The 27,402-nt window shown below is 50.6% G+C and overlaps 2 protein-coding genes across 10 annotated transcripts in view; one reads left to right on the top strand and one right to left on the bottom strand.

Moving 5' to 3' along the window:
• Positions 1-2,045: 2,045 nt before the first annotated feature.
• On the top strand, positions 2,046-16,174 carry MPDU1 (mannose-P-dolichol utilization defect 1). The gene is made up of 7 exons (XM_033084297.1): positions 2,046-2,177; positions 2,495-2,560; positions 4,330-4,462; positions 7,759-7,844; positions 9,059-9,177; positions 12,549-12,659; positions 16,030-16,174. The coding sequence occupies exons 1-7, from the start codon at positions 2,090-2,092 to the stop codon at positions 16,147-16,149; spliced, it is 723 nt and encodes a 240-aa protein (XP_032940188.1). The 5' UTR covers positions 2,046-2,089; the 3' UTR covers positions 16,150-16,174.
• Positions 16,175-18,322: 2,148 nt separating this feature from the next.
• Positions 18,323-27,402, bottom strand: part of DLG4 (discs large MAGUK scaffold protein 4) — a 58,892-nt gene continuing 49,812 nt past the window's right edge. For all 9 annotated transcript variants that reach the window (XM_033084304.2, XM_033084300.2, XM_033084302.2 and 6 more), the window contains 5 exons: positions 26,347-26,448; positions 25,295-25,467; positions 22,168-22,277; positions 20,506-20,597; positions 18,323-18,808 (listed from right to left, as the gene is read on the bottom strand). In XM_033084304.2, the coding sequence (XP_032940195.1) occupies positions 18,702-18,808; positions 20,506-20,597; positions 22,168-22,277; positions 25,295-25,467; positions 26,347-26,448 (584 nt within the window). In that variant the 3' untranslated portion in view covers positions 18,323-18,701. The remainder of the gene's footprint in view (positions 18,809-20,505; positions 20,598-22,167; positions 22,278-25,294; positions 25,468-26,346; positions 26,449-27,402) is intronic.

Here is a 27,402-nt window from a genome sequence, read left to right as displayed (position 1 = left end):
TGCCTGGATTTTGTAATTCCATCCTGGAACTCACTGGGATTTGGGATTTCATCGTGGAGTCCGCCAAGATTTGGGATTTTGGGCCGGAATCTTCTGGATTTTGTAATTTCATCCTGGAAATTGCTGGGATTTGGGATTTTGAGCTGGAATCTTCTGGATTTCGTAATTCCATCCTGGAACCCTCAGGGATTTGGGATTTGGCCCCCAAAAACTGAGATTTTGGGCCAGAATCTGCTGGATTTTGTAATTCCGTCCTGGAACCTGCTGGGATTTGGGATTTCATCCCACAACTCGACGGGATTTGGGATTTTGGGCCGGAATCTTCTGGATTTTGTAATTTCATCCTGGAACTTGACGGGATTTGTGATTCCACCCCAGAACTCGCTGGGATTTGGGATTTTGGGCCGGATTCTGTCAGATTTTGTAATTCCATCCTGGAAATCGCTGGATTTTGGGATTTCAGCCCCGAGCCCTGCGGGATCCTCGCCCTCCCCCCCAGACTCTGCCCCCAGTCCCCTCCCATCCTCCAGACCCTCTCGGGGTCGCGGGGCAGGTAAAGCTTCATCCCCTCCTCCTCCTCCTCCTCCTCCTCCTCCTCCTCCTGCTCCTCCTCCTGCTGCTCCTCCTCGGCCCCCAGGATCCCCACCACGGCCCCGCACACGTCCCGCAGGATTTTGCAGACGGAGCTGCGGGACACGCCGAAGGTCGCCTCCAGCGCCCGGTACTCGGTGACGGCGCCGAGGCGCCACAGGGTGAGCGCCAGGCGCACCTCGGCCGGCACCGCGCGCCGCATCGCCGTGTCGCGACGCCCGATGGCCGCCCTCAGTCGCGACACCAGCGCGTCGAAGGTGTCCGGGCGGAGGCGGAAGCGCTCGCTCCACTCGCGGCCGCCCAGCGCCTTCTCCCGCACCGTGGCCCAGAACGCGGAGCTGCGGCTGCGGCTCCAGACGCGCCCGCGCCGCCGCCACGGCGGGGCCTGAGGGGACGAGGAGGAGGAGGAGGAGGAGCGGGCGGGGAGGAAGGCGAGGCGCAGCGCGGAGAGGCGGCGGCGGCGGAGGAGGAGGAGGCGGAGGCGGTGCAGGAGGGCGAGGCGGCGGCGGCGGCGGCGGCGGCGGCGGAGGAAGAGGAGGAGGAGGAGGGAGAGCGAGGCGGCGGCGGCCGCCATGGGTGGCGCCATCTTGGGGGAAAGAAGGGCGAAGCGCGCGTGCGCGGCCGCGTGTGACCGCCTCGCGCATGCGCGGCAAAGACAGGGTTGTACGGCAGCGCCGACACTAATGGCGGCCTCCATTTCGTGTTCTGCGCATGCGCGAGATAGAGAGGGCTGAACGTCAGCGCCGGCACTAATGGCGGCCTCCGTCTCGTGTTTTGCGCATGCGTACAACAGACGAAACTTCCGGAAGTTTCGCGGAAGGCATCGTTGGTGACTTCACTGCGCATGCGCGCAGATGAAATGGGGAAAAGGTGACTTCCGGTTGTTCCGGACTCTCAAAATTTGGTGTTGGACCCCAGAAATTTTCTTATGGAGGTGCTCAGTCCCCCAAAATCCCGTCTGAGCCCCCAAAATCGGGTTTTAACGCCCTGAAAGCGGTTCAGCGACCCGCCTGAAACCCCGAGACCTGGTCCTGGACTCTCCAAATCTCTCGAATTCATTCATGGACCCCTCCGGAACCCCCCAAAGTCGAAACACGCCAGACCCCCAAATCGTGGGTCAGGACCTGCATTTGAGGCTTTAAAGAAGGATTTGTGGGGAGTCTCAGAGAGCTCCGGACCGAAACTTTTGGGTGAATTCGAGGGATTTCTCTGGGAGTCGGAGGGATTTTAAACTTTAATCGCATTAATAAAGAAGTGACCAATCACAGCTCGCCGCGCCTGCAGGGGGCGGGGTTTTACGCCCACTCAGCCAATCGTGTTGCGCAATAAAACGTTGACTAATCGCAGCTCGGATTCAGTTTTGATTGGCAGGGCACATCCGGATTCTCACCAATCGGATTACGGGGCGGGACTAAAGGGGCGGGATTTTCTGGCGCCTCAGCCAATCACGACGCGTGAGGGGCGTTTCCCGCCTTTTCCCCTCAGCACGGGAGCCGCCATGGAGCCGCTCCGGCCTTTGCTCGTCCCGTTCCTGCTGCCCGAGCACTGCTTCGACCAATTCTTCCTGCGCTTTCAGCTCCTCGACGGTGCCGGAGGGGTCTCGGGGGCGGTCCTGGGGCTTTGCGGGGCTTGTCGGGGGCTTTTAATGGAGATTTTAGTGCGTCTTTAAAGGCTATGGGGGCGGCCGCCATCTTGGTTACGGGCGGGAGTTGTGAGTGGGCGCCGCCATCTTTGTGTTGGGCGGGGAAAAGAAACGCCGCCATCTTTGCTTTGGGTGTGAGGCGACACCGCCGCCATCTTTGTTTCGGGTGTTAAAATCCAAATTTTGAAGGATTTTTTAAAAATTTTGAGGAATTTTGAGGGAAATTTTAAGAATTTTGACGTCTTTGTTCTTTCTCCGCAGTTCCGTGCCTGAAAATCCTCCTGAGCAAAGCCCTGGGCTACGGGATTGTGGCGGGATCCGTGCTGGGTGAGGGCCCGGAGAGAGCTCTGAGGGGATTTTGGGGTCCCAAAATATTTTGGGATTAATTTGTGGGGATTTGGGGTCGTGTTTTGGGTTTTTTTTTTGGTTTTCACCCCTCAGTGAAAATCCTGCAGCTGCTCGAGGTGTGGCGTAATTTTGGGATATTTTTGGGGGTATTTTGGATTAATTTTGGGATATTTTGGTGTAATTTTGGGGTAATTTTTTGGGTATTTTTGGGGTATTTTTTGGTGAAAATTTTTGGTTTTTAACCCAATCTCATCCCCCAGTGAAGGAACCCCAGCTGCTCAAGGTCTGGGGAATAATTTTGGGGTATTTTGGGTAATTTGTGGATATTTTGGTGTAACTTTGGGATAATTCGGGATATTTTGATGTGGGTATTTTTATTTTTATTTTTATTTTTATTTTTATTTTTATTTTTATTTTTATTTCTGCCCCTTTTCTCCCAGTGAAGGTTCCCCAGCTGCTGAAGGTCTGGGGGATAATTTTGGGGTATTTTTATGTAACTTTGAGATAATTCGGGATATTTTGATGTGGGGGTTTTTTATTTTTATTTTTTTTTTTATTTTTATTTATTTTTATTTTTGTTTTTATTTTTATTTTATTTTTATTTTATTTTTATTTTTATTTCTGCCCCTTTTCTCCCAGTGAAGGTTCCCCAGCTGCTCAAGGTCTGGGGGATAATTTTGGGATATTTTGGTGTAACTTTGGGATATTTTGGGATATTTTGGTGTAATTTTGGGATATTTTGGGGTAACTTTGGGATAATTCGGGATATTTTGATGTGGGGTTTTTTATTTTTATTTTTATTTTTTTTAATTTTTATTTTTGTTTTTATTTTTGTTTTTATTTTTATTTTTATTTTTATTTTTATTTTTTATTTTTATTTCTGCCCCTTTTCTCCCAGTGAAGGTTCCCCAGCTGCTCAAGGTCTGGGGGGTAATTTTGGGATATTTTGGTGTAACTTTGGGATATTTTGGGGTAACTTTGAGATAATTCGGGATATTTTGATGTGGTTTTTTTTTTTTTTATTATTATTATTTTTATTTTTATTTTTATTTTTTATTTTTATTTCTGCCCCTTTTCCCCCAGTGAAGGTTCCCCATCTGCTCAAGGTCTGGGGGATAATTTTGGGATATTTTGGTGTAACTTTGAGATAATTTGGGATATTTTGATGTGGGGTTTTTTTATTTTTATTTTTTTTTTTTATTTTTATTTTTGCCTTTTTTCCCCCAGTGAAGGTTCCCCATCTGCTCAAGGTTTGGGGTTAATTTTGGGATATTTTGATGTAACTTTGGGATATTTTGGTGTAACTTTGGGATATTTTGGGATATTTTGGTGTAACTTTGGGATAATTTGGGATATTTTGATGTAACTTTGGGATATTTTGGTGTAACTTTGGGATAATTTGGGATATTTTGGGATAATTTGGGATAATTTGATGTAACTTTGGGATAATTTGGGATATTTTGATGTAACTTTGGGATATTTTGGGATATTTTGGGATAATTTGGGATATTTTGATGTAACTTTGGGATAATTTGATGTAACTTTGGGATAATTTGGGATATTTTGGGATAATTTGGGATAATTTGATGTAACTTTGGGATAATTTGGGATATTTTGATGTAACTTTGGGATATTTTGGGATATTTTGATGTAACTTTGGGATATTTTGGGATATTTTGATGTAACTTTGGGTTAATTTGGGATATTTTGATGCGGTTTTTTTTGTTTTATTTATCATTTTCCCCCAGTGAAGGTTCCCCAGCTGCTCAAGGTGTGGGGGTCTCGCTCAGGGCAGGGGCTCAGCCTCCCCTCGCTGCTGCTGGAGCTGCTGGCCCTGGGGGGATCCGTGAGCTACGGCTGGGCCAGGAGATTCCCCTTCAGGTCTGGGGAAAATTGGGGGGCTGGGGGGGATTTGGGGGGGATTTGAGAGGGTCCTGGGGGGATTTGGGGGATCCTAGGAGGGATTAAAAGGGATTTGGGGGGGTCCTGGAGGGATTTTTGGGGTATTGGGGGAGATTTAGGGGAGTGTGGGAGGGAACTGGGGGCTCCTGGAGGGGATTTTGGGGGGGCTGGGAGAGGATTGGGGGGGCTGGGGGGGGGGCTGGGGGAATTTAGGGGGGGTCTGGGGGGGATTTTTGGGGATCTGGGAGGGAATTGAAAGGGATTTGGGGGGGTCCTGGAGGGATTAGAAGGGAATTGGGAGGGTCTGGAGGGGCTTTTTTGGGGGTCTGGCGGGGATTTAGGGGGGTCTGGGGGATTTAGAGGGGTCTGGGGGAGATTTAGGGGGTTCTTGGAGGGATTTTTGGGGGTCTGGGGGGATTTTGGGGGGTCCTGGAGGGGATCTGGGAAGGATTTGAGGGGTCTTGGAGGGGATTGGGGGGGCCTGGGTGGAATTGAAAGAGATTTGGGGGGGTCTGGAGGGGTTTTTGGAGGGGTCTAGGAGGGATTTTTGGGGTCCTGGAGAGATTGGGGGGGGGCTGGGGGGGTCTGGGGGAATTTAGGGGGGTCTGGGGGGGATTGAAAGGGATTTTGGGGGGTCTGGGAGGGATTTTGGGGGGTCTGGGAAGGATTTTGGGTGTCTGGGAGGGGATTGAAAGGGATTTGGAGGGGTCCTGGAGGGGTTAAAAGGAGTTTTGGGGGGTCTGGGAAGGATTTGGGGGGGTCTTGGAGGGGTTTTGGGAGGTTTGGGGGGTCCTGGAGGGGTTTAGGGGGGTCTGGGGGGGATTAAAAGGGATTTAGAGGGGTGTGGGAGGGGATTTGGGGGGGTCTGGGAAGGATTTTGGGGGTCCTGGAGGGGATTTTGGGGGTCTGGGAGGGGATTTGGGGGGTCCTGGAGGGGATTTTGGGGATCTGGGAGGGGATTTGGGGGGTCCTGGAGGGGATTTTGGGGATCTGGGAGGGGATTTGGGGGGTCCTGGAGGGGATTTTGGGGATCTGGGAGGGGATTTGGGGGGTCCTGGAGGGGTTTGGGGGAATCTGGGGGGGATTTTGGGGGGGTCTGGAGGGGTTTTTGGGGTACTGGGGGAGATTTAGGGGAGTGTGGGAGGGGACTGGGGGGTCCTGGAGGGGATTTTGGGGGGGTCTGAGAGGGGTTTTGGGGATCTGGGAGGGGATTGGAGAGGTCTGGGGGATTTTGGGGGGGTCTGGGGGGGATTGAAAGGGATTTGAGGGGATCTGGAGGGGTTTTGGGGGGGGTCTAGGAGGGATTTTGGGGGTCGTGGTGGGGATTTAGGGGGGTCTGGAGGGGTTTTTTGGGGGGTCTGGGGGGGATTTGAGGGTTCTGGGAGGGATTTGGGGAGTCCTAGAGGGGTCTGGGGAGTCCTGGAGGGGATTTTGGGGGGGCTGGGGGAGATTTAGGGGAGTCTGAAAGGGATTTGGGGTGGTCTGGAGGGGGATTGGAGAGGTCTGGGGGATTTTGGGGGGGTCTGGGGGGGATTGAAAGGGATTTGAGGGGATCTGGAGGGGTTTTGGGGGGGGTCTAGGAGGGATTTTGGGGGTCGTGGTGGGGATTTAGGGGGGTCTGGAGGGGTTTTTTGGGGGGTCTGGGGGGGATTTGAGGGTTCTGGGAGGGATTTGGGGAGTCCTAGAGGGGTCTGGGGAGTCCTGGAGGGGATTTTGGGGGGGCTGGGGGAGATTTAGGGGAGTCTGAAAGGGATTTGGGGTGGTCTGGAGGGGTTGGGGGGGGTCTGGGGGAGATTTAGGGGGTTCTTGGAGGGATTTTTGGGGGTCCTGGAGAGATTGGGGGGGGTCTGGAAGGGAATTGAAAGGGATTTGGGGGGGTCTGGGGGGATTTGGGGGGGTCTGGGGGGATTTGGGGGGTTCTGGGAAGGGATTGAAAGGGATTTGGGGGGGTCCTGAAGGAGTTAAAAGGGATTTTGGGGGGTCTGGGGGGGGATTTTGGGGTCTTGGAGGGAATTGGGGGGGTCTAAGAGGGATTTTTGGGGTCCTGGTGGGGATTTAGGGGGGTCTGGGGGATTTTGGGATATTGGGGGAGATTTAAGGGAGTGTGGGAGGGAAATGGGGGGTCCTGGAGGGGATTTTTGGGGGTCTGGGGGGATTTTGGGGGGCTCTGGGAAGGATTTTTGGGGGTCCTGGAGGAGTTAAAAATAATTTGGGGGGGATTTGGGGGGTCCTGGAGGAGTTTTGGGGTGTCCTGAGTGAAATTTGGGGGGGTCTGGGAGAATTTTGGGAATTTTGGGGGGGTTTAAAAGAGGGGTTGGGGTGGATTTGGGGAAATTTTGGGGGATTTGGGGAAAATTTGGGCAGATTTGATGAAATTTTGGGAGATTTTGGGTAATTTTGGGTGGATTTGGGGAGATTTTGGGGAGATTTTGGGGGATTTGATGAATTTTTGGGGGGATTTGAGGAAGTTTCAGGTGGATTTGGGGAAAATTTGGGCAGATTTGATGAAATTTTGGGAGATTTTGGGTGGATTTTGGGAAATTTTGAACAGATTTGGTGAAATTTTGGGTGGATTTTGGGTGAATTTGAGGAAATTTTGGGCAGATTTGATGAAATTTTGGGGAGATTTTGGGTAATTTTGGGTGGATTTGGGGAAATTTTGGGGAGATTTTGGGTAATTTTGGGTGGATTTGGGGAAATTTTGGGGAGATTTTGGGTGGAATTTGGGAAATTTTGGGCAAATTTGATGAAATTTGGGAGATTTTGGGAAATTTTGGGTGGATTTTGGGAGATTTTGGGTGGATTTGATGAAATTTGGGGAGATTTTGGGTAATTTTGGGTGGATTTGGGGAGATTTTGGGGGGATTTTGGGAAATTTTGGGTGGATTTTGGGTGAATTTGGGAGATTTTGGGGGGATTTGATGAATTTTTGGGGGGATTTGAGGAAGTTTCAGGTGGATTTTGGGACATTTTGGACAGATTTGGTGAAATTTGGGGAGATTTTGGGTAATTTTGGGTGGATTTGGGGAAATTTTGGGGAGATTTGGGGTGGAATTTGGGAAATTTTGGGCAGATTTGATGAAATTTTGGGAGATTTTGGGTAATTTCGAGTGGATTTTGGGAAATTTTGTACAGATTTGATAAAATTCCGACCATCTCTGTATTCCCCCATTCCCCCTCAATTTTCCCCATTTCTGGGCACCCCCAAATCTCATTTCTGGGAGGTTTTGACCCTCCCAAAATTTGATTTTCTCCCCAAATTTTATATTTGGCAGTGCCTGGGGGGAGTCTCTGTTCCTGCTGCTGCAGAGCCTGAGCCTCCTGTTCCTGGTGCTGCACTTCAGGGGGAGCACGGGGCCAGGTGGGATTTTGGGGGATTTTGGGATTTTTGGGAATTTTTTGGGATTTTGGGAATTTTGGGGGGATTTTTGGGAATTTTTTGGGGATTTTTTGGGGATTTTTTGGGGATTTTTTGGGGATTTTTTGGGATTTTTTTGGGATTTTTTTTTTTATTTTTTGGAATATTTTGGGGATTTTTTGGGGATTTTTTTGGAATTTTTTTTTATTGTTTGGGATTTTTTAGGGATTTTTTGGGGATTTTTTTGATTTTTTGGGGATTTTTTTGATTTTTTGGGGATTTTGGGGATTTTTTTGGGGATTTTGGGGATTTTTTTGGGGATTTTTTTTTTTTGATTTTTTTTTTTATTTTTTGGGGATTTTTTTGGGAATTTTTTGGGAATTTTTTGGGGATTTTTTTGGGGATTTGAGTGGAATTTTGGGATTTTTTGGGGATTTTTTGGGGGATTTTTTTTGGATTTTTTTGGGGATTTTTTGGGGATTTTTTTGGGAATTTTTTGAGAATTTTTTGGGGATTTTTTGGAATTTTTTATTTTTTTGGGGGGGATTATTTTGGATTTTTTGGGGGATTTTTTGGGGATTTTTTGGGGTTTTTTTGGGGATTTTTTGGGAATTTGTTTGGGATTTTTTGGGGATTTTTTGGGGTTTTTTTGGGGATTTTTTGGGAATTTTTTGGGAATTTTTGGGGATTTTTTGGGATTTTTTGGGGGATTTTTTGGGGATTTTTTGGGATTTTTTGGAATTTTTTTGGGATTTTTTGGATTTTTTGGGGATTTTTGGGGAATTTTTGGGGATTTTTTGGGGATTTTTTGGGGATTTTGAGTAAAATTTTGGGATTTTTTGGGGATTCTTTGGGGATTTTTTTGGAATTTTTTGGGGATTTTTTGGAATTTTTTGGGAATTTTTTGGGGATTTTTGGGGATTTTTTGGGGATTTTTTTGGGATTTTTTGGGGGATTTTGAGTGGAATTTTGGGATTTTTTTGGGATTTTTTGGGAATTTTTTGGGAATTTTTTTTGGGTTTTGGATTTTTTGGGGGGAGGAATTTTGGAGATTTGGGTTTTTTAGGGTTTTTTGGGGGGGTTTTGGATGGAATTTTGGGGTTTTTGGGGATTTTTTTGGGATTTTTTGGGGGGATTTTGGGTTTTTCTGGGATGGAATTTTAGGGATTTTGGATTTTTGATATTTTGGATTATTTTTTTTATTTCTCTCTCCCCAGGGCTGGCTCTGCTCACCCTTTTTGGGGCATTTTTGGGGGTTTTGGTTTCTCCCCTGACCCCTCTGAGCTTCGTCACCGCCCTGCAGGCCCTGAACCTGCCAATCATCATCCTCAGCAGGGTCAGCACTGGGGACTGGGGGGAAATTTGGGGGGATTTGTAAAAGATTTGGGGAATTTTGGGGATTTGGGGGAAATTTTGGGGGGTCCTGGGGGGATTTTGGGGGGATTTTAGGGGGGATTTTAGGGGGATTTGGGGAATTTTGGGGGGATTTGGGGAATTTTGGGGGATTTTGGGGGTCCTGGGGGATTTTAGGGGGATTTGGGGGATTTTGGGGATCCTGGGTGGAATTTTGGGAGGATTTGGGGGATTTTGGGGGGTCCTGGGGGGATTTTGGGGGGATTTTAGGGGATTTTGGGGGGATTTTAGAAGGATTTGGGGGATTTTGGGTGGTCCTGGGGGGATTTTGGGGGATTTTGGGGGGGATTTGTAAAAGATTTGGGGAATTTTGAGGGGATTTTGGGGAATTTTGGGGGATTTTGGGGAGGATTTTGGGGGGTCCTGGGGGGATTTTAGGGGATTTTAGAGGGGATTTTGGGAGGATTTGGGGGATTTTGGGGGGGATTTGGGGAGGATTTGGGGGATTTTGGGTGGTCCTGGGAGGATTTTAGGGGGGAATTTTAGGGGGATTTGGGGGAAATTTTGGGGATCCTGGGGGGGATTTTTAAAGGATTTGGGGGATTTTGGGTGGTCCTGGGGGGAATTTTGGATGGATTTCAGGGATTTTGGGGAGTCCTGGGGGGATTTTTGGAGGATTTTGGGTGGATTTGGGGGATTTTGGGGGGGATTTGTAAAAGATTTGGGGAATTTTGGGGGCTTTTGGGGGGTCCTGGGGGGATTTTGGGGGGATTTTAGGGGGGATTTGAGGGATTTTGGGGGGATTTGTAAATGATTTGGGGAATTTGGGGGAGGATTTGGGGGATTTTGGAAATCCTGGGGGGGATTTTTAAAGGATTTGGGGGATTTTGGGTGGTCCTGAGGGGATTTTGGGGGGATTTTAGGGGGGATTTTAGGGGGTCCTGGGGTGATTTCAGGGGGAATTCTAAAGGATTTGGTGGATTTTAGGGGGGATTTGAGGAGGATTTGGGGGATTTTGGGGATCCTGGGTGGAATTTTGGATGGATTTCAGGGATTTTGGGGGTCCTGGGGGAATTTTGGGGGATTTTAGGAGGATTTGAGGGATTTTAGGGGGGATTTTTAAAGGATTTGGAGGATTTTGGGGGGTCCTGGGCAGATTTTGGGGAAATTTTGGGAGGATTTGGGATATTTTGGGGATCCTGGGGAAATTTTGGGGTGTCCTGGGGGGATTCAGGGAGGTTTTGAGGAGGATTTGGGGGATTTTTGGGTGGTCCTGAGTAAATTTTAGGGGGATTTTAGGAGGATTTGAGGGATTTTAGGGGGGATTTTTAAAGGATTTGGGGGATTTTGGGTGGTCCTGGGCAGATTTTGGGGAAATTTTGGGAGGATTTGGGATATTTTGGGGATCCTGGGTGGAATTTTGGGTGGTCCTGGGGGAATTTTGGGGGATTTTAGGAGGATTTGGGGGATTTTGGGGGGTCCTGGGGAAATTTTGGGGGATTTTAGGAGGATTTGAGGGATTTTAGGGGGATTTTTAAAGGATTTGGGGGATTTTTGGGGTTTTTGAGGGGTCCTGGGGGGATTTTGGGGAGGATTTTGGGGGGGATTTTGGGGGGTTAAAGGGAATTTGAGAAAAATTTTGGGGGTCCTGGAGCAGTTTTGGGGAATCCTGGGGGGATTTGGGGAATTTGGGGGGAGCTAAAGGGAATTTGAGGGAACTTTGGGGAGGATTTGGGGGATTTTGGGGAGGTTGAAAAAGATTTGGGGGGGTCCTGAGTGAAATTTGGGGCGCCCTGGGTGGAATTTTGGGGGATTTTGGGGGCATTTGAGGGATTTTAGGGAGGATTTGAGGAGGATTTGGGGGATTTTGGGTGGTCCTGGGGAAATTTTGGGGGATTTTAGGAGGATTTGAGGGATTTTAGGGGGGATTTTTAAAGGATTTGGGGATTTTTGGGGTTTTTGAGGGGTCCTGGGGGATTTTGGGGAGGATTTTGGGGGGGATTTTGGGGAGTTAAAGGGAATTTGAGGAAAATTTTGGGGGTCCTGGAGGAGTTTTGGGGAATCCTGGGGGAGATTTGGGGAATTTGGGGGGGCTAAAGAGAATTTGGGGGAACTTTGGGGAGGATTTGGGGGATTTTGGGGAGGTTGAAAAAGATTTGGGGGGTCCTGAGTGAAATTTGGGGTGCCCTGGGTGGAATTTTGGGGGGATTTAGGGGATTTTGGGGGGATTTTGGGAGGATTTGGGGGATTTTGGGGGGGATTTGAGGAGGATTTGGGGGATTTTGGGGATCCTGGGTGGAATTTTGGGAGGATTTGGGGGATTTTTGGGGGATTTGAGGAGGATTTGAGGGATTTTAGGGGGAATTTTAGAGGGATTTGGGGGATTTTAGGGGGAATTCTAAAGGATTTGGGGAATTTGGGGGAGGATTTGGGGGCTTTTGGGGGGTCCTGGGGGGATTTTAGGGGGATTTTAGGGGATTTTAGGGGGGATTTTGGGTGGATTTGAGGGATTTTAGGGGAGATTTTTAAAGGATTTGGGGGATTTTTGGGGTTTTTGAGGGGTCCTGGAGGGATTTTGGGAGGATTTGGGGGGGATTTTGGGGGGTTAAAGGGAATTTGAGAAAAATTTTGGGGGTCCTGGAGCAGTTTTGGGGGATCCTGGGAGAGATTTGGGGAATTTGGGGGAACTTTGGGGGTCCTGGGGAGGATTTGGGGGATTTTGGGGAGGTTGAAAAAGATTTGGGGGGGTCCTGAGTGAAATTTGGGGTGCCCTGGGTGGAATTTTGGGGGATTTTGGGAGGATTTAGGGAATTTTGGGGGAATTTGAGGAGGATTTGGGGGATTTTGGGGATCCTGGGTGGAATTTTGGATGGATTTCAGGGATTTTGGGGGGTCCTGGGGGAAATTTGGGTGAAATTTTGGGAGGATTTGGGGGATTTTGGGTGGTCCTGGGGGGGATTTTGGAGGATTTTAGGAGGATTTGAGGGATTTTAGGGGAGATTTTTAAAGGATTTGGAGGATTTTGGGGGGTCCTGGGCAGATTTTGGGGAAATTTTGGGAGGATTTGGGATATTTTGGGGATCCTGGAAAAATTTTAGAAATAATTTAGGAAGATTTGAGGGGTCCTGACAGGACTGGCTGGAATTTGGGGGGGTTTTGATTTCTTGGGGCTCCCAAATTTTTGGGAAACCTCCAAAAAATCCCAAATTTTCCCCAAAAAATCCCAAATTTTCCCCAAAAAATCCCAAATTTTCCCCAAAAAATCCCAAATTTTCCCCAAAAAATCCCAAATTTTCCCCAAAAAATTCCAAATTTTCCCAAATTTTCCCAAATTTTCCCCAAATTCCCCCCCAGCTGCTGCAGATCGTCACCAACGCTCGCCAGGGCCACACGGGGCAGCTCTCAGGGGTCACCACGGGGCTCCTCTTTGGGGGGGCCCTGGCCAGAATCTTCACCTCCCTCACGGTGAGACCCCTCCCCAAAATCCCCAAAAATCCCAAAAATCCTCCCCAAAAAAATCCCAAATCATAAAACCCCAAAAACCCCAAATTTGTAATGAAATTAATTCAAAATTCACCCAAAATTCACCTAAAATTCACTCAGGACCCCCCAAATTTTGCCCTTCTCATGGTGAGACCCCTCCCCAAAAAAATCCCAAATCCCCAAAATCCACCCCAAAAAAATCCCAAATCATAAAACCCAAAAAAACCCCAAAAAAAACCCAAATTTGTAATGAAATTAATTCAAAATTCACCCAAAATTCACTCAGGACCCCCCAAATTTTGCCCTTCTCATGTTGAGACCCCTCCCCAAAAAAATCCCAAATCCCAAAAATCCTCCCCAAAAAAATCCCAAATCATAAAACCCAAAAAACCCCAAAAAAACCCCAAAAATCGTCATGAAATTCATTTAAAATTCACCCAAAATTCGCCCAAAATTCACTCAAGACCCCCCAAAATTTTGTCCTTCTCGTGTTGAGACCCCTCCCCAAAAAAATCCCAAATCCCCAAAAATCCACCCCAAAAAAATCCCAAATCATAAAACACAAAAAAACCCAAAAAAACCCCAAAAAACCCCAAAATCGTCATGAAATTCATTCAAAATTCACCCAAATTTCACCCAAATTTCACTCAGGACCCCCCAAATTTTGCTCCTCTCATGGTGAGACCCCTCCCCAAAAAAATCCCAAATCCCCAAAATCCACCCCAAAAAAATCCCAAACCATAAAACCCCAAAAACCCAAAAAAACCCCAAATTTCTCCTCAAATAAATTCAAATTTCACCCAAAATTCACCCAAAATTCACTCAGGACCCCCCAAATTTTGCCCTTCTCACGTTGAGACCCCTCCCCAAATCTCCAAAACCCCAAAAATCCACCCTAAAAAAATCCCAAATCATAAAACCCCAAAAACCCCAAAAAAACCCCCAAAATCGTCATGAAATTAATTCAAAATTCACCCAAAATTCACTCAAGACCCCCCAAATTTTGCTCCTCTCACGTTGAGACCCCTCCCCAAAAACCCCAAAAATCCCAAAAATCCACCCCAAAAAAAATCCCAAATCATAAAACCCAAAAAAACCCCAAAAAAACCCCAAAATCATCATGAAATTCATATAAAATTCACCCAAAATCCACCCAAATTTCACCCAAATTTCACTCAAGACCCCCCAAATTTTGCCCTTCTCACACTGAGACCCCTCCCCAAAATCCCCAAAATCCTCCCCCAAAAAAAATCCCAAATCATAAAACCCCTAAAACCCTAAAAAACGCCAAATTCATAATGAAATTAATTCAAAATTCACCCAAAATTCACCCAAAATTCACCCAAAATTCACTCAAGACCCCCAAATTTTGCTCCTGTCATGGTGAGACCCCTCCCCAAAAAAATCCCAAATCCCCAAAATCCACCCCAAAAAAATCCCAAATCCTAAAACCCCAAAAACCCAAAAAAAACCCCAAAATCATCATGAAATTCATTCAAAATTCACCCAAAATTCACTCAAGACCCCCCAAATTTTGCCCTTCTCATGCTGAGACCCCTCCCCAAAAAACCTTAAATCCCAAAAATCCTCCCCCAAAAAATCCCAAATCTCAAACCCCCAAATTCCTTCTCAAAATAATTCAAAATCCACCCCAAATTTCCTCCTAAACTCCATTTAAAACCTCCCAAATTTCCCCTAAAACCCCAAAATCACCCTGGGGATCCCCCAAAAAATCCCCAAAACCCAAAAATCTGCCCCAAAATCCCAAAACCTTCCCCAAAAATCCCAAAAATTTCCCCAAATCCCCTGAAAATCTCCCCAAAAATCCCAAAACCTTCCCCAAAAATCCCAAAATCTTCTCCAAAAATTCCAAAATCTTCCCCTAAAATCCCAAAATACCCCCAAAAATCCCAAAATACCCCTCAAAAATCCCAAAATCTCCCAAAAATCTCCCCAAAATTCCCAAATCCTACTCTAAAATCCTAAAATCCCCTGAAAATCTCCCCAAAAATCCCAAAATCTTCCTCCAAAATCCCAAAACCTTCCCTTAAATCCCAAAACCTTCCCCAAAAATCCCAAAATCTTCCCCTAAAATCCAAAATCTTTCCCAAAAATCCCAAAATCCCCCCAAAATCCCAAAACCTTCCCAAAAAATCCCAAAAATTTTCCCAAATCCCCTGAAAATCTCCCCAAAAAATCCCAAAATCTTCCCCTAAAATCCCAAAACGTTTCCCAAAAATCCCAAAATGTCCCCAAAAATCCCAAATTCTGCTCTAAAATCCCAAAATCCCCCCAATAATCCCAAAACCTTCCCCAAAAATCTCAAAATGTCCCCAAAAATCCCAAATCCTACTCTAAAATCCTAAAATCCCCTGAAAATCTCCCCCAATAATCCCAAAACCTTCCCTTAAATCCCAAAATCTTTCCCAAAAATCCCCAAAATTTCCCCAAATCCCCTGAAAATCTCCCCTAAAAATCCCAAAATCTTCCCCAAAAATCCCAAAACCTTCCCCAAAATCCCAAAATCTTCCCCAAAAATTCCAAAACCTTCCCCAAAAATCCCAAAATGTCCCCAAAAATCCCAAATTCCACTCTAAAATCCTAAAATCCCCTGAAAATCTCCCCCAAAAATCCCAAAACTTTCCCCCAAAATCCCAAAACCTTCCCCAAAATCCCAAAAATTTCCCCAAATCCCCTGAAAAACTCCCCCAAAATCCCCAAACCTTCCCTAAATCCCCAAAATACCCCCCAAAATCCCAAATTCCACCCTAAAATCCCCTGAAAATCTCCCCCAATAATCCCAAAATCTTCCCCTAAAATCCCAAAATCTTTCCCAAAAATCCCAAAATACCCCTCAAAAATCCCAAAATCCCCCCCAATAATCCCAAAATCTTCCCTTAAAATTCCAAAACCTTCCCCAAAAATCTCAAAATCTTCCCCAAAAATCCCAAAACCTCCCCCAAAAATCCCAAAAATTTCCAGAAATCCCCTGAAAATCCCCCCAAAATCTCCCCAAAAATCCCAAAAATTTCCCCAAATCCCCGGAAAATCTCCCCCAAAAATCCCAAAATCTCCCCCAAAAATCCCAAAATGTCCCCAAAAAATCCCCAAATCTCCCCCAAAAATCCCAAAATCTTCCCCTAAAATCCAAAATCTTTCCCAAAATCCCCAAAATCTCCCCCAAAATCCCCCCAAAATCTCCCCCAAAATCCCAAATTCCACCCTAAAATCCCCTGAAAATCTCCCCCAAAATCCCCAAACCTTCCCCAAAAATCCCAAAATCCCCCAAATTTACCCCAAATTTTCCTAAAATCCCCCAAATTTCCCCAAATTTCCCAATTTTTTCCCCCAGGAAACCGGGGATCTGCTCCTGGCCTCGACCTTCGCCGCCTCGGCCGCCTGCAACGGGGTCCTGCTGGGCCAGGTGCTGCTGCTGGGGGGCAGCCGGGACCCCCACCCCAAAAAGGAGTGACCCCAAAAAGGGGAGACCCCAAAAAAAATCCCAAATCCCAAAAAATCCCCCCAAAAAACCCCAAAATTCCTCCAAAAATCCACCCGAAAATCGCTTCGAAATTGGGATTTTTGGGTTTTTTCCCCCACACTCTGCACTGCTAAAAATCCCAAAAAAATTTTAGGGAGTGACCCCAAAAAGGGGAGACCCCAAAAAATCCCAAATCCCAAAAAATCCCCCCAAAAAACCCCAAATTTCCCCAAAAAAACTCCGAAAATCGCTTCGAAATTGGGATTTTTTTGGGTTTTTTCCCCACACTCTGCACTGCTAAAAATCCCCAAAAATTTTAGGGAGTGACCCCAAAAAGGAGTGACCCTAAAAAACCCCAAATCCCAAAAAAAGAGCCCCAAAACCCCACAAAATACCCCCAGAAATCAACTCGAAAATCACCTAAAAATTGGGATTTTGGGGTTTTTTCCCACACTCTGCACTCCCAAAATCTCACCTGAAATTTTAGGGGATCCTGAAAAATTTTAGGGAGTGACCTCAAAAAGGGGAGACCCCAAAAAAACCCCAAATCCCAAAAAATCCCCCCAAAAAACCCCAAAAATCACTTTGAAATTGGGAATTTTGGTTTTTTCCCCACACTCTGCACCCCCAAAATCTCACCTGAAATTTCAGGGGATCCCCAAAAATTTTTAGGGATCCCCAAAATTTCCCCTGGGACCCCCCAGAATTTTTGGGGGGATCCCAAAGTTCCCCCAGAATTAAGATTTTAGCATTTTTAGGATTTAAAAAAAGAGATTTTGGGGACCTAAACCTCACCTGGAACGATCCCAGATTTTCATGGGACCCCCAAAAACCTTCCCAGGATCCCCCAAAAATCCTCAGGGACCCCAAAATTCCCCCCCGGGACCCCCAAAACCCCCCTGGGACCAAGGGGGGGGAGGGGCTGCCCTGCCCCCGTGGGAAATGGGCGTGGCCAGAGCGCCCCTCCCCCTCCCCAAAATAAATTTGGGGTCCCCCCATTATAGGGGGGGCCTCCCCCCACTTGTTTTGGTCGTTAATGAGTTAATTAAAGGAGATAATTAACGGTAATTAGAGCGGGGGGGGAGTGCTGAGATGGTAATGGGGTGGGAAAGCCCCGCCCCCATTCATAAACCCCGCCCCATTCATAAATCCCACCCATTCATAAACCCCGCCCATTCATAAACCCCGCCCATTCATAAACCCCGCCCCATTCATAAACCCCGCCCCATTCATAAACCCCGCCCCTTTCATAAACCCCGCCCCATTCATAAACCCCACCCCATTCATAGACCCCGCCCCATTCATAAACCCCGCCCCATTCATAAATCCCGCCCCATTCATAAATCCCACCCCATTCATAAATCCCACCTGTCAATCACCAACCGCCCCCATTCATAAATCCCGCCCGTCAATCACAAACGGCGCTGGCCACGCCCCCTTGCAGCTCTCGCTTCTGATTGGCTGCCGCTACCGCGCTGGTTCCCACGAGCCAAAATTCCCCAAAATCTCCCAAAATTCCCCCAAATTCCAACTCCGGGGGGGTTTCTGACCCTTCCAGGACCCCCCAAATCCCCCTGAGACCCCAAACTCTCTATTTAACCCCTTCCAACCCAAAATATTCCATCCAAATTTGAACTCTGGGGGGGGTTTCTGACCCCAAACCTTCCCAAAATCTCCCCAAATTTTAACTCCAGGGGTTTTCCGACCCCTCTGGAACCCCCAAATTCCCTCCAAAATCCCCCCAAATTTTAACTCCGAGGATTTCCGACCCTTCCAGGACCCCCCAAATCCCCCTGAGACCCCAAACTCTCCATTTTACCCCAAACATTCCATCCAAAATCCCCCCAAATTCCAAATCCAGGGGGGTTTCCGACCCCAAAATTCCCCCCAAATTCCAACTCCGAGGATTTCCGACCCTCCCAGGACCCCCCAGATTTCCCCTCCCCTCCCCCCAATCCCGACCCTGCGGCGTCTCCATCGCTTTTATTCCCGCAATTCCAGAATTTCTATGCAAAATACTCTCATCTCCCCTCCCCCCCCGCCCTCCTTCGCTTCCCACGCCGGGGGAGGGGGGGGAGGGGCCCCCCGAGGGGTGGGGGGAGGGGGGGTGGGGAACCCCAAACCCATCCCCCACCCCCCCAACCCCTCCCCCCTCCCCTCCCCTCCCCTCCCCTCCCCCCCCAATGTTCGGGACCGGGAGGGGCCGTTTGGGCCCCCCCAGGGGCGTTACAAATATAGAGCTTAAATATGTACAAAAAAAAGAGTCCAAATGTGGGGGGAGCCCCCCAAAAACCACCGGAAATACAAAATATTCCCCTCCCCCACCTCTTGCTTTGTTGGGAATTCCCCTCTCCTTTTTCCCTTTTGGTTTTTTTTTCCATTTTTCCCTTTTTTTTTTTTGTTTTTTTTTTCCCAGCAGTTCCTGGCGGGTTCTGAGCGGGGAAATCCCGGTGGGATTTTTTTTTTGTTGATTTTTGTTTTTTTTTTTTTTTGGGGGGGTTCCTGTGGTTTTTGGGGGGGATTTCGGGGGTCCCCCCCTCCCCCTAGAGCCGCTCGCGGGCCGGGACCCAAATGAAAGGTCCTGACAGGTCCTCGATGACGCGCTTGACTTTGTGGTAAATCTCCTCGAAGCTGTCGCCCTCCACCATGGCTGCGGGGAAAAAAACAAAATTAGGGGATTTTAGGGGAATTTTGGGGAATTTTTGGGGGGTTTGGGGTGGGTAGAGAGATTGGCAGGGGGGAAAATGGAGATTTTTTTGGATTTTTTGGGTATTTTTATGTGGATTTGGGGGGATTTTTGGGGGGATTTGGGAGAATTTTGGGGATTTTTGGGGGGTTTGGGGTGGGGAGAGAGCTTTGCAGGGGGAAAAATGTGGATTTTTTGGGATTTTTGGGGCTATGGGGAATTTTTGTGGGGTTTGGGGTGGATAGAGAGATTTGCAGGGGGAATAAAAAAGGATTTTAGGAGAATTTTGGGGAGTTTGGGGGAAATTTGGGGATTTTTCGGGAGTTTGAGGTGGGGAGAGAGATTTACAGGGGGAAAAAATCGGGATTTTTTTTATTTTTTGGGTATTTTTGGGGGGGTTTGGGGTGTGCTGAGAGCTTTGCAAGGGGAAAAATGGGGATTTTGGGGGATGTCTGGGGAGGTTTTGGGGGATTTGGGGAATTTTTGGGGGGTTTGGGGTGGGCAGAGAGATTGGCAGGGGAGAAAATGTGGATTTTTGGGGGATTTTAGGGGATTTTTGGGGGGATTTTGGGGAGTTTGGGGTGGGCAGAGAGATTGGCAGGGGGGAAAATGGAGATTTTTTTTGATTTTTTGGGAATTTTTATGTGGATTTGGGGGGATTTTTGGGGGGATTTGGGAGAATTTTGGGGATTTTTCGGGGGTTTGGGGTGGGGAGAGAGATTTGCAGGGTGAAAAATGGGGATTTTTGGGGATTTTGGGGAAATTTGGGGAATTTTGGGGGGATTTTGGGGGGGTTTTGGGGGATTTGGGGAATTTTTGGGGGCTTTGGGGTGGGTGGAGAGTTTAGCAGGGGAGAAAATTTGGATTTTGGTGGATTTTAGGGGGATTTTAGGAATTTTTGGGGAATTTTGGGGGGTTTGGGGTGAGTAGAGAGATTGGCAGGGGAGAAAAAATGGGGATTTTTGGGGATTTTAGGGGGGGATTTTGGGGAATTTTTGGGTATTTTTCGGGGGTTTGGGGTGTGCTGAGAGCTTTGCAGCGGGGAAAATGGGGATTTTGGGGGATTTTTGGGGGGATTTTGGGGGATTTGGGGAATTTTTGGGGGGATTTGGGGTGGGTAGAGAGATTGGCAGGGGAGAAAATGTGGATTTTTGGGGGATTTTAGGGGATTTTTGGGGGAATTTTTGGGGAATTTTGGGGGGTTTGGGGTGAGTAGAGAGATTGGCAGGGGGAAAAATGTGGATTTTTTGGATTTTTTGGGTATTTTTATGTGGATTTGGGGGGATTTTTGGGGGGATTTGGGAGAATTTTGGGGATTTGTCGGGGGTTTGGGGTGGGGAGAGAGATTTGCAGGGGAAATAAAAAGGGATTTTAGGAGAATTTTGGGGAGTTTGGGGGAAATTTGGGGATTTTTCGGGAGTTTGAGGTGGGTAGAGAGAATTACAGGGGGAAAAAATGGGGATTTTATTATTTTTTGGGTATTTTTGTGGGGTTTGGGGTGTGCTGAGAGCTTTGCAAGGGGAAAAATGAGGATTTTGGGGGGGGATTTGGGGGGGATTTGGGTATTTTGGGGTTTCCCAGGTGGTTTTTTGGATACCCCAGGTGTCCCCAGGTGTCCCAGGTGCCCCCAGGTGTGCCCAGGTGTCCCAGGTGTGCCTCACCTGAGAAGCACTCGGTGAACTCCTGCTCCAGTTTGGTGGCTCTGTCGAACGCTTTCCGCGCCTGCTCCTCGCTCACGCGCTTGGAGATCTCCCTGCGGGCGGGGCCGGGTCAGGAGCGGGGCTGAGAGCTCACCTGGCCACGCCCAGCACACCTGAGAGCTCACCTGGCCACGCCCACCTCACCTGAGTGCTCACCTGGCCACGCCCACATCACCTGAGAGCTCACCTGGCCACGCCCTCATCACCTGAGCGCTCACCTGGCCACGCCCTCCTCACCTGAGAGCTCACCTGGCCACGCCCACATCACCTGAGTGCTCACCTGGCCACGCCCAGCACACCTGAGAGCTCACCTGGCCACGCCCAGCACACCTGGGAGCTCACCTGGCCACGCCCAGAACACCTGAGCGCTCACCTGGCCACGCCCACCTCACCTGACCACTCACATGGCCACGCCCACATCACCTGACCACTCACCTGGCCACGCCCTCATCACCTGACCACTCAACTGGCCACGCCCACATCACCTGACCACTCACCTGGCCACGCCCACCTCACCTGACCACTCACATGGCCACGCCCAGCACACCTGAGCGCTCACCTGGCCACGCCCTCATCACCTGAGAATTCACCTGGCCACGCCCACATCACCTGACCACTCACCTGGCCACGCCCACCTCACCTGACCGCTCACCTGGCCACGCCCACCTCACCTGACCGCTCACCTGGCCACGCCCACATCACCTGACCACTCACCTGGCCACGCCCTCATCACCTGACCACTCACCTGGCCACGCCCACCTCACATGACCACACCTGACCGGCCACGCCCCCTCTTGTCTCACCTTCCCCTCTCTGTGCCCAAACTGTGCCACTAAAACCTCCCCAAATTCCTGCCCAGGTGTGCCCAGATGTGCCCAGGTATCCCCAGGTGTGCCCAGGTGTGTTCAGGTGTATCTCAGGTCTATCCCAGGTGTGCCCAGCTGTGCCTACGTGTGCCCAGGTAAATCCCAGGTGTATCCCAAGTGTCCCCAGGTATATCCCAGTTGTCCCCAGCTGTCCCCAGGTGTCCCCAGGTGTCTCCAGCTGTCCCCAGGTGTGCCCAGGTGTGCCCAGGTGTGTCCCAGTTGTCCCCAGCTGTCCCCAGGTGTGTCCCAGGTGTGTCCCAGGTGACTCACAGCACGTTCTGCAGCGATTTGGGCCGGATGAAGATGGCGATCGGGTGCAGCTGAGCCCCAAAACCCCCAGAACCCCTGCCCAGGTGTGCCCAGGTGTGTCCCCAGGTGTCCCCAGCTGTCCCCAGGTGTCCCCAGGTGTCCCCAGGTGTATCCCAGGTGTCCCAGGTGTGTCCAGGTGTGTGCAGGTGTGTCCCAGCTGTCCCCAGCTGTCCCCAGCTGTCCCCAGGTATATCCCAGGTGTATCCCAGGTGTCCCCAGGTGTCCCCAGGTGTGCCCAGGTGTGTCCCAGGTATATCCCAGCTGTCCCCAGCTGTCCCCAGGTGTGTCCCCAGGTGCCCCCAGCTGTCCCCAGGTGTCCCCAGGTGTGTCCCCAGGTGTATCTCAGGTCTATCCCAGGTGCCCCCAGGTGTCCCCAGGTGTATCTCAGGTGTGCCCAGGTGTGTCCCCAGGTGCCCCCAGGTGTGCCCAGGTGTCCCAGGTGACTCACAGCACGTTCTGCAGCGATTTGGGCCGGATGAAGATGGCGATCGGGTGCAGCTGCGCCGCCTGGAGCCGCCGCACGGCGTTGGCCGACACGTCCAGGATGCAGTGCTTGCCCTGCAGGGGGGACAGGTGGGACAGGTGAGCACAGGTGTGACCCAGGTGAGACCCAGGTGTGCCCCAGGTGCGCCCCATGTCCCCCCAGACACGTCCAGGATGCAGTGCTTGCCCTGCAGGGGGGACAGGTGAGCACAGGTGAACACAGGTGAGACCCAGGTGTGACACAGGTACCCCCAGGTGAGACCCAGGTGTGACACAGGTACCCCCAGGTGTGCCCCATGTCCCCCCAGACACGTCCAGGATGCAGTGCTTGCCCTGCAGGTGGGACAGGTGGCACAGGTGAGCACAGGTGAGACACAGGTGTGGCACAGGTGTGACCCAGGTGTGACCCAGGTGTGACACAGGTAACCCTGGACACGTCCAGGATGCAGTGCTTGCCCTGCAGGGGGGACAGGTGGCACAGGTGAGCACAGGTGTGACCCAGGTGTGCCCAAGTGTGTCCCAGGTGTGTCCCAGGTACCCCCAGGTGTGGCACAGGTAACCCTGGACATGTCCAGGATGCAGTGCTTGCCCTGCAGGTGGGACAGGTGAGCACAGGTGTCACCCAGGTGTGCCCAGGTGTGCCCAAGTGTGTCCCAGGTGACACCCAGGTGTGGCACAGGTGTGGCAAAGGTAACCCTGGACATGTCCAGGATGCAGTGCTTGCCCTGCAGGGGGGACAGGTGGGACAGGTGAGACCCAGGAGTGCCCAGGTGTGCCCCAGGTCCCCCCAGACACGTCCAGGATGCAGTGCTTGCCCTGCAGGTGGGACAGGTGAGCACAGGTGAGCACAGGTGTGACCCAGGTGTCACCCAGGTGTGACCCAGGTAACCCTGGACACGTCCAGGATGCAGTGCTTGCCCTGCAGGGGGGACAGGTGAGCACAGGTGAGACCCAGGTGTGTCCCAGGTGTGTCCCAGGTGTGACCCAGGTAACCCTAGACACGTCCAGGATGCAGTGCTTGCCCTGCAGGTGACACAGGTGGCACAGGTGAGACCCAGGTGTGACACAGGTACCCCCAGGTGAGACCCAGGTGTGGCACAGGTGTGACACAGGTGTGACCCAGGTGTGCCCAGGTGTGTCCCAGGTACCCGCAGGTGTGCCCCATGTCCCCCCAGACACGTCCAGGATGCAGTGCTTGCCCTGCAGGGGGGACAGGTGAGCACAGGTGAGCACAGGTGTGACACAGGTGTGACGCAGGTACCCCCAGGTGACACCCAGATGTGGCACAGGTACCCCCAGGTGTGGCACAGGTGTCACCCAGGTGTGGCACAGGTGTGACCCAGGTGTGGCACAGGTACACCCAGGTGAGACCCAGGTACCCCCAGGTGTGCCCCATGTCCCCCCAGACACATCCAGGATGCAGTGCTTGCCCTGCAGGGGGGACAGGTGGGACAGGTGAGCACAGGTGAGACCCAGGTGTGACCCAGGTGTGCCCAAGTGTGTCCCAGGTGACACCCAGGTGTGCCCAGGTGTGGCACAGGTAACCCTGGCCACGTCCAGGATGCAGTGCTTGCCCTGCAGGGGGGACAGGTGAGCACAGGTGAACACAGGTGTGCCCAGGTGTGTCCCAGGTGTGACCCATGTCCCCCCAGACACATCCAGGATGCAGTGCTTGCCCTGCAGGGGGGACAGGTGGCACAGGTGAGCACAGGTGTGGCACAGGTGTGACCCAGGTGTGACCCAGGTAACCCTGGACACGTCCAGGATGCAGTGCTTGCCCTGCAGGTGGGACAGGTGGGACAGGTGAGCACAGGTGTGACACAGGTACCCCCAGGTGAGACCCAGGTACCCCCAGGTGTGTCCCAGGTGTGTCCCAGGTGTGCCCAGGTGTGACCCAGGTGTGACACAGGTGTGGCACAGGTAACCCTGGACACGTGCAGGATGCAGTGCTTGCCCTGCAGGTGACACAGGTGGGACAGGTGAGACCCAGGTGTGCCCAGGTGTGCCCCATGTCCCCCCAGACACGTCCAGGATGCAGTGCTTGCCCTGCAGGTGGGACAGGTGAGCACAGGTGTGGCACAGGTGTGACCCAGGTGTGCCGAAGTGTGTCCCAGGTGACACCCAGGTGTGGCACAGGTGTGGCAAAGGTAACCCTGGACACGTCCAGGATGCAGTGCTTGCCCTGTAGGTGAGACAGGTGAGTACAGGTGTCACCCAGGTGTGGCACAGGTACCCCCAGGTGTGTCCAGGTGTGCCCAAGTGTGCTCTGACACCTGCCCAGATATGTCCCAGGTGTGCCCAGGTGTGCCCAGGTGTGCCCAGGTGTGCCCAGGTGTGTGTTTACCTGCTCAGCCACCTCCCGGACGCTCTGCACGCTGGTCCCGTACAGGTGGCTGTTGTACTGCCCCGTGCCCAGGTGTATCCCAGGTGTAGCTCAGGTGTGCCCAGGTGTGCCCAGGTGTATCCCAGGTGTGCCCCAGGTGTGCCCAGGTGTGCCCAGGTGTATCCCAGGTGTATCCCAGGTGTGTATTTACCTGCCCAGGTGTTCCCTCACCTGCTCAGCCACCTCCCGGACGCTCTGCACGCTGGTCCCGTACAGGTGGCTGTTGTACTGCCCCGTGCCCAGGTGTGCCCAGGTGTGCCCAGGTGTATCCCAGGTGTTCCCTCACCTGCTCAGCCACCTCCCGGACGCTCTGCACGCTGGTCCCGTACAGGTGGCTGTTGTACTGCCCCGTGCCCAGGTGTGTCCAGGTGTGCCCAGGTGTGCCCAGGTGTGCCCAGGTGTGCCCAGGTGTGCCCAGGTGTGCCCAGGTGTGTATTTACCTGCTCAGCCACCTCCCGGACGCTCTGTACGCTGGTCCCGTACAGGTGGCTGTTGTACTGCCCCGTGCCCAGGTGTGCCCAGGTGTGCCCAGGTGTATCCCAGGTGTTCCCTCACCTGCTCAGCCACCTCCCGGACGCTCTGCACGCTGGTCCCGTACAGGTGGCTGTTGTACTGCCCCGTGCCCAGGTGTGTCCAGGTGTGCCCAGGTGTGCCCAGGTGTGCCCAGGTGTGCCCAGGTGTGCCCAGGTGTGCCCAGGTGTGTATTTACCTGCTCAGCCACCTCCCGGACGCTCTGCACGCTGGTCCCGTACAGGTGGCTGTTGTACTGCCCCGCCTCGATGAACTTGTGCCCCTGGATGTCCTTCTCCATCCGCTCCCGCGACGCCACAAAGTGATAATCGCGGCCGTCCACCTCGTACTCGCGCTTGGGCCGCGTCGTGTCTGCAGGTAACACAGGTGAGACACACCTGAGACACACCTGGGACAGGTAATGTGTGATAAATGTGTGATAAATCTGTGATAAACGGGGCCCAGGTGTGTTACAGGTGTGCCCAGGTGTGATAATCGCGGCCGTCCACCTCGTACTCGCGCTTGGGCCGCATCGTGTCTGCAGGTGGGACAGGTGAGACACACCTGAGACACACCTGGGACAGGTAATGTGTGATAAATGGGTGATAAACGGGTGATAAATGTGTGATAAATGGGGCCCAGGTGTGCCCAGGTGTGCTCAGGTGTGCTCAGGTGTGTTACAGGTGTGCCCAGGTGACTCACGGGGCACGCAGGACCCGAATTTCTCGGGGAACTCGGACAGGAGGTGCCCGTGTGTCCCCCCAGGTGTGCCCAGGTGTGCCCAGGTGTGTCACAGGTGTGCCCAGGTGTGTCACAGGTGTGTTACAGGTGTGTTACAGGTGTATCTCAGGTGACTCACGGGGCACACAGGACCCGAATTTCTCGGGGAACTCGGACAGGAGGTGCCTGTGTGTCCCCCCAGGTGTGCCCAGGTGTGTCACAGGTGTGTTACAGGTGCCCCCAGGTGTGCCCAGGTGTGTCACAGGTGACTCACGGGGCACACAGGACCCGAATTTCTCGGGGAACTCGGACAGGAGGTGTCCGTGTGTCCCCCCAGGTGCCCCCAGGTGTGCCCAGGTGTGCCCAGGTGTATCTCAGGTGTGTTACAGGTGTGCTCAGGTGACTCACGGGGCACGCAGGAGCCGAATTTCTCGGGGAACTCGGACAGGAGGTGCCCGTGTGTCCCCCCAGGTGTGTTACAGGTGTGCCCAGGTGTGCCCAGGTGTGCCCAGGTGCCCCCAGGTGACTCACGGGGCACGCAGGAGCCGAATTTCTCGGGGAACTCGGAGAGCAGGTCGTCGTTGACGCGATCCTTGGTGGGGCCCAGGATGATGATCGGCCGCGCGTAGTGAACTGGGGGGGGCCAGAATATCAAAAATCACAAATCATAAAAATATCAAAAATCACAAATTCCCAAAAATCACAAATCCCAAAATCACAGAAATCCCAAATTCCAAAAACCATAAATCCCCAAAATCACAAAAATCCCAAAATTCCAAAAATCACAAATCCCAAAATTCCAAAAATCACAAATCCCAAAATCACAAAAATCCCAAAAATTCAAAATCCCAAAATCACAAATCCCAAAAATCACAAATCACAAAATCACAGAAATCACAAAAATCCAAAATTCCAAAAATCACAAAATTCCAAAAACCACAAATCATAAAAATCACAAAAATCACAAATTCCCAAAAATCACAAATCCCAAAATCACAAAAATCATAAATCCCCAAATTCCAAAAATCACAAATCCCAAATAACAACAATCCAAAAAACCCTCCCAAATCCCCAAAATCCCAAAAGTCCCAAAAATCACAAATCCCAAAATTCCAAAAAATCACAAATCCCAAATCACAAAAATCACAAATTCCAAAAATCGCGAATCACAAAATCACAGAAATCACAAAAATCCAAAAAACCCCAAAATCCCAAAAATCACAAATCCCAGATCACAAAAACGCCAAAAATCACAAATCCCAAAAATCCCAAAAATCCCAAAATTCCCAAATTCCAAAAATTCCACAATTCCCAAACATTTCCAAAAATCACAAATCCCAAATCCCAAAAACCACAAATCCCAAATATCACAAAAATCCCGATATTAAAAAGAAAATTCCAAAAATCCCAAATCTTCCCACATTCCCCCCAGATTTTTTAGGGTCCCTCCCAGAATTCCCAAAATTCCCCAAATTCTCTCCCCCCAAAAACTGCCCCAAATTTCCTGAAATTCCCAAAAATTCCCTAAATTCCCCAAACTCCCAAACAATCCCAAAATTCCCAGAATTTCAAAAATTCCCCAAAATC

The sequence above is a fragment of the Catharus ustulatus genome, chromosome 37 (assembly GCF_009819885.2).
Source record: "Catharus ustulatus isolate bCatUst1 chromosome 37, bCatUst1.pri.v2, whole genome shotgun sequence".
Classification (NCBI taxonomy): Eukaryota; Metazoa; Chordata; class Aves; order Passeriformes; family Turdidae; genus Catharus; species Catharus ustulatus.
The sequence above is the reverse complement of the archived record's forward strand: the minus strand, read 5'-3'. Positions and strand labels throughout refer to the sequence as shown.

Coding starts and splice junctions, on each gene's coding strand:
- MPDU1 (XM_033084297.1), top strand. CDS start 2,090: ATGGAGCCGCTCCGGCCTTTGCTCGTCCCGTTCCTGCTGCCCGAGCAC. Junction 4,463..7,758: donor GCCAGGAGATTCCCCTTCAG/GTCTGGGGAAAA, acceptor TATATTTGGCAG/TGCCTGGGGGGAGTCTCTGT. Junction 7,845..9,058: donor CAGGGGGAGCACGGGGCCAG/GTGGGATTTTGG, acceptor CTCTCTCCCCAG/GGCTGGCTCTGCTCACCCTT.